Source organism: Sceloporus occidentalis, unplaced genomic scaffold (genome assembly GCF_023333645.1).
Source record: "Sceloporus occidentalis isolate IW3139 unplaced genomic scaffold, rSceOcc1.0.p SCAF_3, whole genome shotgun sequence".
In the NCBI taxonomy this organism is placed as follows: Eukaryota; Metazoa; Chordata; class Lepidosauria; order Squamata; family Phrynosomatidae; genus Sceloporus; species Sceloporus occidentalis.
The window spans coordinates 90,254,953-90,271,726 of NW_028316983.1; the positions used below are offsets into that span (position 1 = coordinate 90,254,953).

The following is a 16,774-nucleotide window of genomic DNA, read 5'->3' on the forward strand; positions in this document are numbered from 1 at the left end:
AAAGACATATCTTGTGGTATTGGTATTTTTAATAAATGATCTAATTTGGAAAGCAGTGAGTTTTCATAAGGATGTTCTTATTCACTGGGGTATTGTATCTGTGGCTGATTTAAAACAGTTCCTCCTTCAGAGATGCAAGTATTAATTCATTTGCATGAGCAGATGAAACAGATGTTTCAGGGTCAGCATTATATTTCTGGAAATGCACACTGGTTAAATTACATCTTTGACATTTATGCTAATTTAATATTTTGTATATTCATGAACGTTGTTTTCTGATGTTCTAAAATAGGACCATTGTGATTTTTGAAAATTAGATTGTATTTACAGTGGATTGTCTTTTGCTAGTGTAGATTCAAAACTTGTACATGACTTCTGCAGTATGTTCTGTGAAATCAATTTTAATGGACAGCCTTTTATGGTAATTAGAAGATCTGAACTGAGATTTGTTGTTGATGATGATCTTTGTGAAAGTAAATAATAGAGTCTGTCATTCATTAGCTAATGAAATTGATGTAAAAGATTCAAATATCTAATCATGTCATGTTCTTATGTAGTTTACCTAGCATACAGGCAACTCTGTTTATCATTTTCTTTGACTGTTTAAAACCTTCTGCTTTTCAGAAATCTGTCTTGTAAATGTCTTTTTATGGTAACCATTTTATGTACAACTAGCACTCTATGTGCTTCTGTCTGACTCAGTGCATGCTTAAAACAGCTACTTATTCCTTGGTATTGTTTGTTTGCTTTAATTGAGATCATGTGAAGTTAGTCATATATGTTCAATATTTTCTCTTACTGAGCATGTGTGTTCATATCCTGTCACGTGGTTGTTATTTCCTCTACTCAGACTGCTGCTTATAAACACAACACTGTTAACCTTGGCATGCTGCGCTCTGGAGGTTTGTCAGCAATGCATGCAGGCAGAAGCATGACATTAAACTTGCAGACTAAACCTAAATTTGAAAACCAAATGCATCAAGAGCTACCTCTACCGAAAGTAAGTATGAGATAGCCTGCCTATATCCAAAACCACATAATAATTTTTCATACTCTCTTTCCTCTTCCTTTCTAGCCTTTGCATATTATTCATGCTTGTGTCCTAAAATAAATAAATAAACTAAAGGGGGCAAAGTTGCTAATGTAATGTGCTTACTTAACATCTTTGCTTCTTCAAGTAATTGGCTCACCACGTGACAGTTCATGCTGCTTTCTGCTCTTCTGTTGCAGACTGATATAGCCATTATGTTAGCCAAAGAGGCCTGAGGGTCCTGTTCCATGTTGTAGATGTTTAATGATGTCAGTGTTGTTAAAATGGTGTAGTCATTTAATGTCAGGAAAAGTCCATTGCAAACTCTCATCATCTAGGTTTGTGTCATAGGAGCCTGAGGCCTAGAGTGTTGTAGTTTGTTCTCCTAGCAAAAGGCTGGATTAAAATTATAGTTCAAATGACATTTTAAAACGTATGTCCCATTCCCATCTTTATTATATTTGTGTTTTTCTTTATGTAGAACATTGTGGAATTAGCTGTTTTGTGTAAAGATATATATACCCATATATTTTTAAAACGATCTACGGTGATCTAATTGGGGGACATACCCAATAACTTTCTGTAAAATCATACTGAATCAAACTGTATTTCAAGATGAATTCATGACCCTGAATAGGCCTATTTACTAATCATGTGGCTGATAGACAATAAATTGCTAGGAAATCTTAATATGTTTCCACATGTTAGGTGACACACAAAGACAACAGAAAGATTGTTCTTTTGTGTTGGAAAGAAGATATGAGGTAGTGGATATAAATTGCAGCACCAAAAATTAGACATTAAGTGACAGGCCATAGTTGTCAGTCATTAGGGCTACATCCATAATGCAGAAATAATCCGGTTTGACAGCACTTTAACTGGTGTCAAACTGGATTATTTCTGCCATGCGGATGCAGCCAAAGCCAGTCAGATAATGTATCTACACTACATAATTATAGCAGTTTGAACCAACTTTAACTGCCATGACTCCATCCTGTAGGGTAAAATCATGACAATTACAGTGGAATCAAACTTTGTATACAGATACAATCATAATCTTAGCCACAAATAGTAGAAACAATTATCTAGGAAAGGCATAAGATTAGTTTCTCTGAAAACCAGAAGGTATACTTCGGTTGGTTTTGTGTAGGGGCCAGGGTAACCAACATGTAGTGGCTGCACTACCTGTGAGTTTCTTATAGTCCTGGATATATGATTCTGTGATACGTCTGAAATATGTTATGCCAAGAACTGAACATTTTCCCCAGACAAAAATTGTACTGAGATAAAAATAGGCATGTAATTCATTATCAAATTTATAATATGTACTACTAACCTTTGCCATCTTACCATTTGATTAATGAATTATTTACTAATTTAGAATGTTACAAGTTGCTGTGTTCATGGTTTCTAGTTTCCCAAAGTTAAAGCAATTCCAACTGCATAGGCCTTTAAAATACCGATGTGTATTCTTTTTGCATTAGCAATATTTATAATCTTCCTTTCATTTTCTTTCCAATCTTTTTGTTACTGTCCATTCCAGGGTGTGGGCATATATGTTTATTTTCTCAATGCACTGAAGGTTTGAGTATCATTGCAGCTGACTAATGATCCAACCCATGAAAATAAATCACCAAGAAATCATGTTTCTGACTTAAATTTTGCTCTATGAATGATCTCTCTGGTGTGGGTGTGTGTGTGTGTGTGTGTGGAGAGAGAGAGAGAGAGAGAGAGAGAGAGCGCAGCTTGTTGGGAGCCAAAGTAAATTTATCATTGGCTTGTTAAGTCTTTCATTTTGCCACTGCCCTGTTCAAGGGAGTGCTGAATTCTCTGTCTAACCAAGAAGGGAATGACTTAAAACCATGAAATTTACATGCTATTCCACATATTTACCTCAAACACAATTGGCACATCAAGTTTCTTTAACCCTTCCAGAAAAAAAAATTCTGATGTCTGGTCAATGCAATATTGCTCTCCCTTTCAAACTCTTTTAAAGGTATGGAAACAGGGAATAGTCAGATGAACCAAGATTTGGTGAGTAGGGTGGATGGTTCATGCACTTATACCCCAAATTTTTCAAAACATCCACCATCTTGCCACTCTGTGAACAGGTGCATTGTCCTGCAAAAATAAAACACCTTTCCATAGCTTGCTTCGCAGTTTTTCTTTCAGACCTCCTTTAATCAGCACAGCAAGTTACAGCAGTATTCTGGTTAACTGTTTGGCCCTTCTTAAGACAGTCAGTCATAAAAAAATACCTTCATTATCCCCCAAAAACTCTGGCTCTGACCTTTCCTGCTGACCTTTGAGTCTTGAATTTCTTCAGCCTAGAGAATACAAGTACTGCCACTACAAGGACTGTTGTTTCATCTCTGTATCATAATGATTTAACCATGTTTTGTCTACAATGTCAAATCATTCCAAACAATATAACTAGATTTCGCAAAATGCTACAGAATAAATTTGGAGGTATCCATTCGATTTTATTTCTGGTCAGCATTCAAACCTTTTGGCACCCTCTTGGTTGACAGCTTCTGCATAACCAACTGTTCATGAATTATAAACCCACTGCATCCCTGGGGTATCTCTAGTGTCTCAGCAATTGTTTTAGCTGAGATTTGCCAATATGCTGTGTGCCAAAAACTGGCACACCATTTCTTCAAGTGAGTATGATGAGCATTTGACACTCAATGTTTACATCATACACTCATGGATTTCCTTTGGAGTTTTCTTCTCTAGGAACGGGAACTTCATGATGGCCTGGAGTTCAGCACTTGAAAATTCCACACTTTTCACTGACATGTTTCTATTGATGATCTGGGGAAAAAAATCAAAAATTGGAGCTACGATTCTGCAAATTGGCAGTTTATAATAGAAAAGAATATTATTTCAAGCTACAGTGACAACATTTCATTCAGAGTTTGGGATATTGGTCAGGCTGAGACTTTTGCAGCACTCCCCCTTACCTCCCCCCCCCCCTTATATTGTGCAGCTTATTTTGCATTTCTGAATAAGTGTGGAAATCAGAAAAACTAATGAGCCAGTGTTAAATTTTAAAATCTTGTAGTAGTGCTTTTAACATTTTTATATCATGTCTGCTGGTAAATCTGGAATAGTTTTTATAGAGAAGTTTGAATTTCTTTAGTGTTCTGAAAATGTGAATCCAGAAACTATGGTTTTAGACATTATTGCTGAAGAAAACTATTTGTGCAATTAGTCTTTCCCACCACAACACACACAGATGCAGACCTAGATACATACAACAGCTTTTGCAGAACCCTATGAACACAACATCCCAAGACTTTATCAAACTCAGTTTAAGGCTTTGCAGCTTTTCCTGTCCAAATTCCCTTTCACTTCATGGAGTGCCACTTCCCTAGCTTTGATGGGCATTTTGTTTCCCAAACTGGAGTGAGATTCCTAGCTATCAGGACAGCATTTCTTCTTCTTAATTCCAGTTTATAAGATCCTATTAATGAGGATGTTGCATTACTTTTTGTTAAGTACCTTGTTGCATTTTAAAGAGTGTTGCTCTTCCCCACTTGTTTTTCCCTTCATTTTGTTGATTGGTTGTTATGTAATATGTAACATAATATGCTACCTGTTCATTAGTTTTTTAATCCATTAAAATAGTAAAATATTTCCAAATATTTTCATCCATACCTTTTTTAATATTATTGTGAACTGTCTTGAGTCCCAGTTATGGGAGAAAGATAGACTAAAACTCAGATAAATAAATACTTAAATAAATTAGAATTCTTGCTACAGTAAGCTGACATATCTCTTAATCATGCCTCCTTGTCAGACCAAGCACAGAATGCATGCCTTCTAATTCTTGTTTCCAACTGGAGAGTTGATATCACCAAAAATATGTATACGAAGAGGACAGGGTCCAAGCATGTAACTGACCAGCATACTGCAATTAGATCATATATAGGTGAAAAATTGGGCTTTATCACATAAAGCTTTTCTCCTGCTAATATAGCATTGTTTCTAAAAATGTTAAATAAAAATAATAAATTTTTTTTTATTATTTTTTTTATTTTATACCCCGCCCTTCCGATCAGGGCGGCTCACAAATGCACCAAAGTGCAGACATCAGACAAAGTTAAAAACAGCCAAAAACATAAACATAAAAACAATCCTTAAAAACAATAAAAAGCCCCTTAGCCCAACCTCACGGCCACGAGAGAGGTGGGAGGCCCATAGGATATTTAGTCGGGGAATGCCTGATTAAATAGGAAGGTTTTGAGACCCTTCCTAAATTGGGCCAGGGTGGTAGATGAGCGGAGCTCCGTGGGCAGCGTATTCCAAAGGGCTGGGGCAGCTGTGGAAAAAGATCTTCTGGCGGTAGCAGCCAACCTGGCCCCAGGCACCTTCAGGAGTTGCTGCCCAGATGTTCTGAGGGTGCGAGGCGGAATGTACGGGGAGAGGCGGTCTTTCAGGAAACCTGGGCCCAAGCCATTTAGGGCTTTATAGGTAATAACCAACGCCTTATATTGAGCTCGGAAGCGGATGGGCAGCCAATGGAGATCTTTAAGCACAGGTGTTATATGGCTGGTCCTGGGGACACCAGTGACCAGCCGCGCTGCCATGTTCTGCACCATTTGCAGCTTCCGAGTTTGGTATAAGGGTTGCCCCATGTAGAGTACATTACAGAAATCCAGTCTCGAAGTTACCAGAGCATGTACAATAGTTTCAAGGTCCCTCTGGGCCAGGTATGGGCGCAGCTGGCGAATCAGCCGAAGCTGATAACAGGTACTCCTGACCGTCGCGTTCACCTGAGCAGTCAGGTGAAGGGACGAGTCAAGAAGCACCCCCAGACTGCGCACGGAGTCCTTCACGGGGAGCGTGACCCCGTTCAGGACAGGTGGAACCACCGCCAATCCTGGACCAGGGGAACCTATCACCAGTACCTCAGTTTTCTCTGGATTAAGTTTGAGTCGATTTTCCCTCATCCAGCCAATTACTGATTATGCAATTGCTGTGCTCTCTTTCCTATTGCACTTTAGGGCACCTTTCCCGGATTACAGCTTTCATTTGCACTAAAAGCTTATCACAACATTTGGGACTTCTCACACAATACCCAATACCTTCTCTAAGACATTTCCTGATTTGGCACACACGCACCTGCACATGCACACACAGATACACACACACACACACACACACACACTGGAATGTAAATGAAAACAGACTTACATTTAAAAAGACCTTTATCCTTGTGGGTGGGGTGCAGCCTAATCAGGATAGATAAGATGTCTCACTGACATAATTAATTTCTGGCAGATGAAAGCCAGAAGCTACTGATCTGTCTGTCTGATCTGTTCTGATGCTGGTTTTCATCTGCCAGTGATTAGTTAAATCTGAAGCTAGAACAAGCAGCAAGACAGAGGGTGTGGGTTAATAATAATAAATAATAATAATTTGTTTTATTTATATACAGCTATTCCAAAGATCATAGCGGTGAACAGCAAGTAAGCTAATTAGCAAGTAACTTAATTTGCCCCCAACAGTCTGGGTACTCATTTTAGCGACCTCGGAAGGATGCAAGCCTGAGTCGAGCTTGGGCCCTTTTGCTGGTCTTGAACTCGCAACCTTGTGGTTTTGAGTGAATGGCTGCAGTACAGGCATTTAACCACTGCGCCACCAGGGTTAATGAAAGAAATGCTTTTTTAAAGTATAAAACTTTTTCCCACTTCTATTTCCAGATATGTGAGGGAGGGAGGGAGGGAGAGAGAGGCTCTGGAACAGAGGCAGGGAACAGAGCAGTAAGTGTCACTTGGGGGTGCACGGGGTGACACCCCAGAAAGGGCAGAATGGCTGCTCCCTGGAGCCATGTTGTGGCATGTCCGGCCACAAATGCACAATCCCGTATGCCCTGGAAGTTTGCCAGAAGTCCTGCCCAGAAGTCCCAACCCCCCCCCCCCCATAAGTGACTGCATCAGGTGACACCAACCCTAGTGGTGCCACTGGCAGTAAGCAAAGTTTCAGCTTCTCTAACAAGCCCCAGTTGGTAAGGGTGGACAATTGATTTTTTTTTTCCTAGAGGGAAAAAGGTTTAAAAATTTCTCAGTTGCTTTGCCAATTGAAGGGAAATCAAATGGAAATTTCTGCCCCCTCTCCTTCTCATCTGATCACAGGTCACTTATGCCACACTCAAAGCCCCAAAGCATGCCCACTGACCTCCCCCTGGCCACCCAAAATTGGCATTAAAGGACAGTTGAACTTTCACAATAGAAATTGTAGCAGAACAATGGTTGTTTTCTGTTAATGAAAGAAACACTGTAAAACCCGTCGCCCATGGGAGAACAGCAGAAGAGGAACAGTGTCACGTGATAAGCCTCAACTGAAGACACTATTATCCTGATGTATTTACCTGCCTTGTGTGATGAAGACCTTTGAAATTTTGACTAATTTTATTTCACTGATTTTAATGGTCCATTGATCATCTAAAATCCAATTACTCTTGCTTGTATGTCTGGCTTTCTCATTATCAGAAGAATCACAGATTTTTAAGAGACCTTAAAGATCAATCAATTCCTTCTTTATAATAGAAATCCATATTTCAGACTTTGCTAAATAAAAACCTTTAATGAAGGCGAATGAACTGCCACCTTCTGTGGCAATTTTTTAAATGGTTGTACATCTCATACTATCATAAATTTATTCTTTGTGTGTGTGCATAGAGAGCATAATTAACTTTATGGTTTCCATAGTTGGAAACGATTTGAAGGCACACAACAACAATAACAAACAACAGCTTTAAATATGCTTAGCCAAATAGCAGAGGGTCTAAGAAACCCTGTTAGTGAATTTCAAAGATGTGTATAAGGACAATAGCATGTGGTACAATGCATTTTGGTTCCTGATATGCATTGGTCCGATTGTGCATCAACCCCATTGCTCAATGGTCACATTACTGTATAGCTCTGCTATATAGTAACATTATTCTTTACTAGGTATGGACATTACAAAACTTCCCAATTCTTAAATTTAGCCTACATAAGTCCACATACAGGATTCCACCCTGCATCGTTAGGAAACTCTTGTTAATGGTAAACACATCAAACATTCTTGAGTTTGGAACCTTTATTGAGTTGTGTTTCCTTGAACTGGAGCCTTTAAAAAATTAATGTTAACATGCAGGACCAATTATTGTCATTAATATAAAAAAATTTTTTTTCAAATAATTACTTACTTTTGTGATGGGTTCATTCTTATGGGATCCCATAGCAATCCCATTGCTATGTGCTGAATAAATTTCATTGCTGTGGAATTTTTAGCCTGACAGTATTAATGTCTGGTATGACATTTAAGTTTTAGAAAACAGTTATATGAGGATTGCTTAGCTATGTACATTAGAAGTATGTCTTCCGATAAATATATTTAATCTGAGTTAAATATATGATATTACCCCAAAGTCTTTGACAGTTTCTGAATAAATTCCTGGTGCTGGCATTAAAGTCTTATCCAATTTTGTGACCAATTATTGTATAATATCTGTGAGTTTAAAATGGCAGAAAAATAATGTGGCAGTTTCCCATCACAATGACGGTAAATGGGAAATGATGTGAAATTATGGTTATCAAAATGGCTAATATGGTGTTTAAATTATAACTTTGTTATGTTGATCTTCCTCTCACTAAAGGAGGTATTAATTAACCTTTTTAAAATAGACCCCATCACAACAGAGCAGCATTCTAGACAATGGACAAGAAGATGTTTCAGCTGGCAGCCAATGGAATCCATATCCCCTTGGAAGGCGAGATGTACCACCAGAAACTGTTGCTAAAAAGGTAACATATATCACAAAAAAAGTAGTATTAACATATAAATACACATTAGTGCTACTCTGGTGCTGATGTGGTCCACTGACCTCTTACCTATAATTAAGAAACTGAGAGTGGACCATGAGATTCTGAGTCTTGGCCCAGTTTCTCCCACTGACTGTAAGAGTGGTTGAATACTGCATTGCCATTAATGTTAACAGGTTTCCTCTTGGTCATAGCTTGACAGTAGAACTCGAATTTGATTAGCAAACCTGCATTAGTAGTACAGTAGACCCTTGGTATCCACTGGGATTTGTTTTCAGGACTCCCTGTGGATACCAAAATCCATGGATGCTCAAATCCATTAAATACATTGGCATAGTAAAAAGGTATCCTTTGTATAAAATCGAAAAATCGAGGTTTGTTATTTGGAATACACACACACACACACACACACACACACACACACACTCATCCCTCCATATTTTCTGCATTGATATTTGCGGATTTGATTATTCACGGATTGGATTAATATGTTCTCTCTAGGAATATCTAGGTCTTCCAGTGCAAATCTATAGTCAACTTTAACTAAAAGTTGCCCTGAAAGACCTAGAGATTCCCCAGAGAGAATACTCTACTAGGCCTTTGTAGCTCCTCTAGTGCAACTCTGTGGTCAGTATCTGGCAGATGTTGACCACAGAGTTGCACTAGAGGACCTAGAGATTCCTAGAGAGGTCTCCTCTCAGGTAAAAACTTGGTGTTTTTGTTATTTGCGGTTTTTCCATATTCACGGGGGTCCTGTGCCCCTAACCCTAGTGAATATGGAGGGACAAGTGTATATGAATCTTTTCAAGCTGTGGAGAGTTGAATCTGTTGATAAAGAATCCTTGGATTCTGTATTTATTTATTGCAATATTTATGCCCAACCCTTTATCCAAAGATCTCAGGGTGGCATATAATAAAACCAATTCAACTTTTAGCATTGGCCATGATCAGTCATTGCTATTACGATGGTTACTCATAGTTAACATTGACTGGGAGAATTCACTTTTGAGTAGAAGGTAGCCCATAGTCCCACAGTGCTCTTCTGATCTGATATTTACTAATAAGTGACATCTGTCTGCACTGTTCTCATATCACTATCTTAGCTTCAGGAGGGGGAGAACAGGGTCACCTAATTTCTTGCTATCTTGGTTTGTAATCTGTAGAATTAAAATTTTACTTCAGTTTGTACTCCAAGTACCTATTTTTCAAGGCCCAGTCAGTTCTTCCACTGCTGGTGCTCTGTGATAAATGGCTGCTCCATCTGCTGGAATCTTCTTGGCACTAGCCACTGTTAATCTTCTTCGCCAACAGTTTGAATTGTATAGTTAATAGAAGATTCTCATCTTGAACGAATTAACTTTTGTTACAGATATTAAAAAAGAATACATAAAGTACAATGAAATCTTGCAAAGCCTGCCTACACAATGGAGAGTATTTTTCCAATCAGAATAAGTAATTTTGTTTTTCTGCAAAAAAGATTTATTTCCAGTTGATTAATATACAGTAGAAGCTGTTATGAATTCCTACGCAGTAGCAATGTAAGGCTTTGCAAACAAAAAAGACCCTATTAAAATACATGAGAAAATGAATTATGAAAACTATTTACCTGCATTTCCCAGCTGATAGCTTTTTAGACTGCTGCTCTAGTAATGCTAATCTCCTTTAGTTGAATTTGACTTCTGATTATTTATTTTGCAATCATCATGGCTAAAAGTTTAAAATCCGACTCATGTGAAGCTGACTTTGCAGTAATTTGTTTGCCAAAGTTAGTGTGATTTTAAAAAGTATATAAATGGGAATATTTTGTAACACAGCTTTATCATATTAATTCCAAAGTAAATTCCATTGTATACATTGAGGGTTTTCGGGGACTGTTTCATTATTTTTTCTATGACTTTGTATTTGAAATTTTCCTTGTTGTTACCTGCCTCGATCCTCTCTAATGGGAGAGGCAGGATAAAAAAATATATTATTATTATCATCATTATCATTATTAAATTGAATCATACATCCTAGTTAAATGTGTTCAGACCTGGATTTTTTTTTTATTGCACCTTCTAGCCTTTTTTCAGTTTGTGGCTTTTTGTAGGTGAAATGAGGAAAAGTTAAAGTTTTGCCAGGTTAGAGGTGCTGGTGATAGTTGGCAAGCATCTCTAACCTGACAAAACCTTAACCTTTCTATATGTTGCCTATTGAAAGCCAGAAGCTGAAAAAAGGCCTCCATTGGCATATGTTGGAATCATATATGTATATCCTGCAGCTTTTTCATGCATGGGAAAGTTACCATTGGCCACAGCTTTCCAGCACACCTACGCATCATTCTGCTGGTTCAGATGTGATACTAAAGTATATTATAGGACTGTTGCAATCGCATTCTCCTTTTCGTGTCTACCATACACCACATGAATTGACCAGAAGAACCTTTTCCCATTTTTAAACTAACCAGAATTCTCCATTAGATTCAAAACTACTGTATTTTGATTAATTTACACTCACAATTAATAAGCTTAAACCAGGATCTAAAACCATTATTTAGCTTCTTTTGAACTAATTATATTTTAAAGTATCTAAAGTTATATATACCGGACTACAGCAAAAAAATAAAATATATTTTAACAGTATATTGCAAAATATAGTGTTTGCAGTGCAAGTGAAGACCTAGGAGATTATCGCACTGCGTTCTGAGAACGTTCCTATCATCACGTGATGAGAACGTTCCTGGAACAGATATTACTGCATTAGTAAACTAGAACGTGATCAGAACGTGATCAGAACTGCATTTTACCGCACAGCGATTCCTGAAACCGTTCCGAGAACATATTCCACCAAGGCCGCCTCCGTCTCCTGATTGGCTGAAAGAATGACAGGCAGGGAGGCAGGAAAGCAAGCAGGCGAGCGACTGCAGTGAGGGAAGGGGGGGTGTGTGAGAGAGAGAGGGGGGAAAGGAGGAGGGAGGGAAGGGAGGGAAGAAGGAGGGATCGGGAGGAAGGCAGGGAGAAAGAGAAATGAGGAGAGATGAGCCTTGCAAGTTACATCCCAAACCTCCTTTGCAAGGCTGGGAAGAAGGAGGAGCTCCATGCAGGTCTCTTCAAGCCGAAGAAAAGCAAGTTGCCAGGGAGGGGACTGGGCCAAGGGCAGAGCCCCGGCAGCCATAGCAACTCTTTAAACCGGTTAGAAAAGAAGAGTCCTCTGCTGTCATCCCAATTCCCCATTTTGGCTGCTTGTCAGCCTTTTGCCTCCTGTGTGTGTGCGCATGTAATGTGTGCCTTCATAGAATCATAGAATCATAGAGTTGGAAGAGACCACAAGGGCCATCCAGTCCAACCCCATTCTGCCATGCAGGAAATCACAATCAAAGCATCCCCAACAGATGGCCATCCAGCCTCTGCTTAAAGACCTCCAAGGAAGGAGACTCCACTACAATCTGAGGAAAGAGTGTGTTCCACTGTCGAACAGCCCTTACTCTCAGGAAGTTCCTCCTAATATTGAAGTGGGATCTCTTTTCCTGGAGCTTGCATCCATTGCTCCAGGTCCTAGTCTCTGGAGCAGCAGAAAACAAGCTTGCTCCCTCGTCAATGTGACATCCCTTCAAATATTTAAACAGGGCTATCATATCACCTCTTAATCTTCTCTTCTCCAGGCTAAACATCCCCAGCTCCTTAAGTCGTTCCTTGTAGGGCATGGTTTCCAGACCTTTCACCATTTTAGTCGCCCTCCTTTGGACATGCTCCTTTTTGAATTGTGGTGCCCAGAACTGGACACAATATTCCAGGTGGGGCCTGTGAGCTTCCCTCCCTGCTTTAATTCTTGTCTGGCTCTTTGCTATGGAATTCTGGGAGTTGTTTGCTTGCTTTTGTGTGTTGCTCCAAACAGAGGAGCTTTTGTGGGTTCCTTCCCGGAGGGAAGGAGGAGAAGGTCCTGGGCATCCCTGCCATCCTTGCCTCCTGCAGGCTGCCAGCACAGGAGCCCCGCTGGACATGACACTAGAGGCCCCCGCAGAAGCAGCCAGACCCTCTCCCTCTTGCTCTCTGCTCTGGCCCCCCTGTTTCCCTCTCTCTTTCTCTCTCTTTCCCTTCTTTCCTCTTCTCTCACTTGTCCCAACTTTCCTCCCTTCCCTCCCTCCTTCTTTCCCCCCTCACACACACACAGCTTCCCTCACTGCAGTCGCTCGCCTGCCTGCCTCCCTCCCTGCCTGTCATTCTTTCAGCCAATCAGGAGACAGAGGAATGCGAGAACGGATTTGAGAACACATAAGAATATCGCACACACTTCTGTTGGAACGTTCTCATCACGTTTCAGCTCTCTGGGAACACATTCATATCTGTACCCTCCTGGAACACATTTGGAACACATTTAAGCGTTCTGAGAACCCGATTGGAACACATACGTGCGGTATACTCAAATGCGTTCCGTTCTCATCACGTGATGAGAACGGTCTCAGAACGCAGTGCGATAATCTCCCTAGTCTTTCAAAGTATTTTTAATTGTGATGTAGTTTTTATGAAAACATAAGAAAAACATTATCCTTCCATTTTATAATTGATTCTCCATGTGTTCTGGTCCAGATGTTGCCAAAGGAATGACATTCACTATATTCAATGGCTAAATACATGGTTTTGGTGTTAGTTATGGTTTCTTACAGCTATAGAAAGCAAATGTCTGGATAATTATTGATTGGGGTTTTTTTGGAGGGGGGGCTGTACAGGTTTTAATAATTGTTTGTTCCAGTTTTCTAAATTTCTCTCCTTCTGTGTTAATATTATACACAGGCAGGCAGCCATATCCAGACTCTGATGGGATCACAAAGTCTGCAGCATCGGAGCCGAGAGCAACCGTATGAGGGTAGCATGAATAAAGTAACCATCCAGCAGTATCAGCCACCACTGCCGATACAGATCCCTTCTCAGAGCACTCGGGCACCACAAGCGGGAAGATGTGTGATCCAGACTAAGGGGCAGAGGAGTGTGGATGGCTATCCAGAACAGGTGAGCATGATGAATGAAAGTATGAAAGGGTTTTTTATTATTATTGTATTTTGTGAAAGGTAGACATTTTGCTGAAAAAGTAAATTTTATGTCTTATACTAAGAGTGGAAAGATTTGAAAATATTTGAAAAATTGTTGAAAATTTTGTTTCTCGAAGACCAGGAAGCCCTGACAAGGAGACTTTTAGAGAGGTATCAGTCTTTGTGGTTTAAACTTGTTTTATGTGAAAGATATACATGGTTTTTATGTACAGAAAAAGGCATTTTTCGCATAGAGATTCTTTTTGCACAGAAACCAATGTTTTTGAATAGGAAACTTGTTGTCTTCATAGACATTTTGTTTTCTGTGTAGAAAATGCTGATTCCACTCTAAACCCAAGGTATAGACAAACTCCTTTTTAAGAATTTGACAGGATATAATAGTTTGATGCTGCTCACGATTATTTTTATCTTTATTGATATCAGAAGAAAAATATTTTTTCCATTCCTGGTTCTTTCCAGAGTTTAGATTTTTGACTAGATTTCTGTCAGATTTCTTTTAACATGAAAAAAGTTTGATGAACTATCTCTTCTGAAATAGTAAATCTTTTCAAAAGATTGTATCTATTCCTATTTTTATTGAATAACTATGATTGTGTTAAGTATTAATTTGGGTATTGTAATATATAAATCCACAAGTTATTTCTTCAATAATGGATGATAGTACCTAAAGTAGTCTCATTGAAATAATAATTGGAGCTAACATTTGTCAGGCAATTGTAATTTTTATGATGATTAATTTAATGCAAGCTTTTAGTCACACTTGTATCTTTTAAATATAGTTTTGTGTGAGGATAGAAAAGAATCCAGGCCTTGGATTTAGTATCAGTGGAGGAATAAGTGGACAAGGAAATCCATTCAAGCCTTCTGACAAGGTAAGACATTAATTCCTTGCTTAAATTGACAATTATAGAAAAACCTTAACAGCATTCCAGCTGTATATTTTGTTCTGTAGTACTTAGTGGAAGCCACTGGGAAGCCACTGTTTCTTGGTGACCTCAAAATGCAACAGAAAGTTGGAAAGTATTTTTTTTCCCCACATACAGAATGTATCTTAGATCCTGGTACAAGCAGTATCAACATCTGAACGCAAATAAATTCTAACTTTCAAACATCTGAACTCAGATAAGCATTCTACCCATAGGCAAAATGAAATGTTTTTAGTAGGTTGCTATTCACTGTCATGAACTGTTGTCTTGTGCTGTTAGACCATAAATTCTCATTGTCAGAACTAACATAAATAGTACTATATCCTCACTAAAAATATGGAATATATATATATATATATATATATATATATATATATATATTATAAATTTTGTTTAAAATATAAGGCTAAATGTACTATTTCTTCCATATAACGTGTAGTGAATTCATGTCCTGATGTCATTATGCTGTGTGTGTCAGGACCCTTGTCTCCATGATTGGGTGCTATACAGCTTGGAAAGGTGGACTGTTGGCTTGGGGATCTAATTCATTTTCTTCTACAACCCAACTTTCTGGATCAACCAGTGCCTAATAAAGGGGTGGGTAAAATGTATCCCTTAGATGTTGTTGCCAGCCATACACTTACAATTAAAGAATTCCAGATGTAGGAATTTGTTTTAGAAATGAACAGAACTCGCAGTCATTCCACAGAAAAATGCACTCTCACTTCTTCATTTCAGCAGTATAATGGTGTGTGTATGTATATATATATGGAATCATTTTCATGTTGCTGTTGCTAAACAGTTGGGAGTTACAAATCTCCTCAATATATCCAGTTCTGCTTTCCTCCCAGAACTTATACACAGGATCCTGATACTAAACCACAGTTGGTTACAGAAGGGTAAGGGTCATTCTTCACATAGACATCTCTTTCCGTCAGTAACCCCATGTTAATTGCAACATCCCTTTTCACACTAGCAGTTCAGTTGAAGCCAATACTGAGTGGACTTAAGCCAAGGTCTGCCATGAAAATATTTTCACAGTGAATGGATTTAAACTTGCGATAAATGCATACAGGAAAATTGTAATTATTTTAAATTGTTAGCAGTTCATTAGGGGGGAAATAAATAACATAGAATTCCTTTATAAGAAATCTCAACTCAGCAATTCCTTCATGTTATTCATTTCAACCAAATTAATAAAATATTTCCAAGGATCTTTTCCCCCTTCAGAGCTGATATTTGGACTTTTTTCATTAATTGTTTCAGGTCTTTTCAGAGGTATTGTCTGATTGTGTTTGGGACTTTGAGTGAACCCATTCATCCAGTTAGGCATTTTCACACACACAGATGTCTGAATGATTTTGGGCTCCCCCACCCCATGCATTTGGAACCTGTTCCATTAATAGAAATTATTATGTGCACAAGTATCCACATTATTTTGTCAGTCGACCCTAATCCTACAGCAAGTCCCATACAAATGTATATTATGCAGTGATAGAGAGAGAGAGAGAGAGAGAGAGTGTGTGTGTGTGTGTGTGTGTGTGTGTGTTCGTACACACCCATGCACTTCCACATTCATTCCTTTCCAGCAATTTCGGTATGCACTTTGAAACCCCATGAGGCTTTGGTTTGCAAGCAGCATTTTCATATTTGTTAATCTGGAAGCATAATTTCTTGTTAAGGCTACCAGAAGGATCTGTCCTGCTTGTTAAAGGCCAGCAGTGAAGAATAAAATTTGTGTTCATATGAATGAAAGGAATCAGGCAAGTTGCAGCACACACAACTACACAAGGTTCTGAAGAGGTTTCATTCCCTTAAAATGATTATGAGAAAAGGCAGAAACAGGATTTATCAATCTATCTTGGGCAGATGAAATAAAATATGTATGAAATATCTTTTTAAGTTAACTCCTCTTCCTCTTTTTTCTCTTTGTTTAAAGGTGGTGGGGGTAGAAGTAAGGGGATGAATTATTTGT

The 16,774-nt window shown here is 38.7% G+C and overlaps 1 protein-coding gene across 5 annotated transcripts in view; it reads left to right on the forward strand.

The window, feature by feature from the left end:
- The window catches only part of LOC149316409 (leucine-rich repeat-containing protein 7), a 239,048-nt gene that overhangs the window by 207,019 nt on the left and 15,255 nt on the right, over positions 1-16,774 (forward strand). For 4 of the 5 annotated variants that reach the window (XM_089515424.1, XM_089515429.1, XM_089515425.1 and 1 more), the window contains exons 21-24: positions 851-1,000; positions 8,710-8,829; positions 13,617-13,832; positions 14,653-14,745. In XM_089515424.1, coding sequence (XP_089371550.1) covers positions 851-1,000; positions 8,710-8,829; positions 13,617-13,832; positions 14,653-14,745 — 579 coding nt within the window. The remainder of the gene's footprint in view (positions 1-850; positions 1,001-8,709; positions 8,830-13,616; positions 13,833-14,652; positions 14,746-16,774) is intronic. The other variant, XM_089515427.1, reaches the window with a different exon arrangement.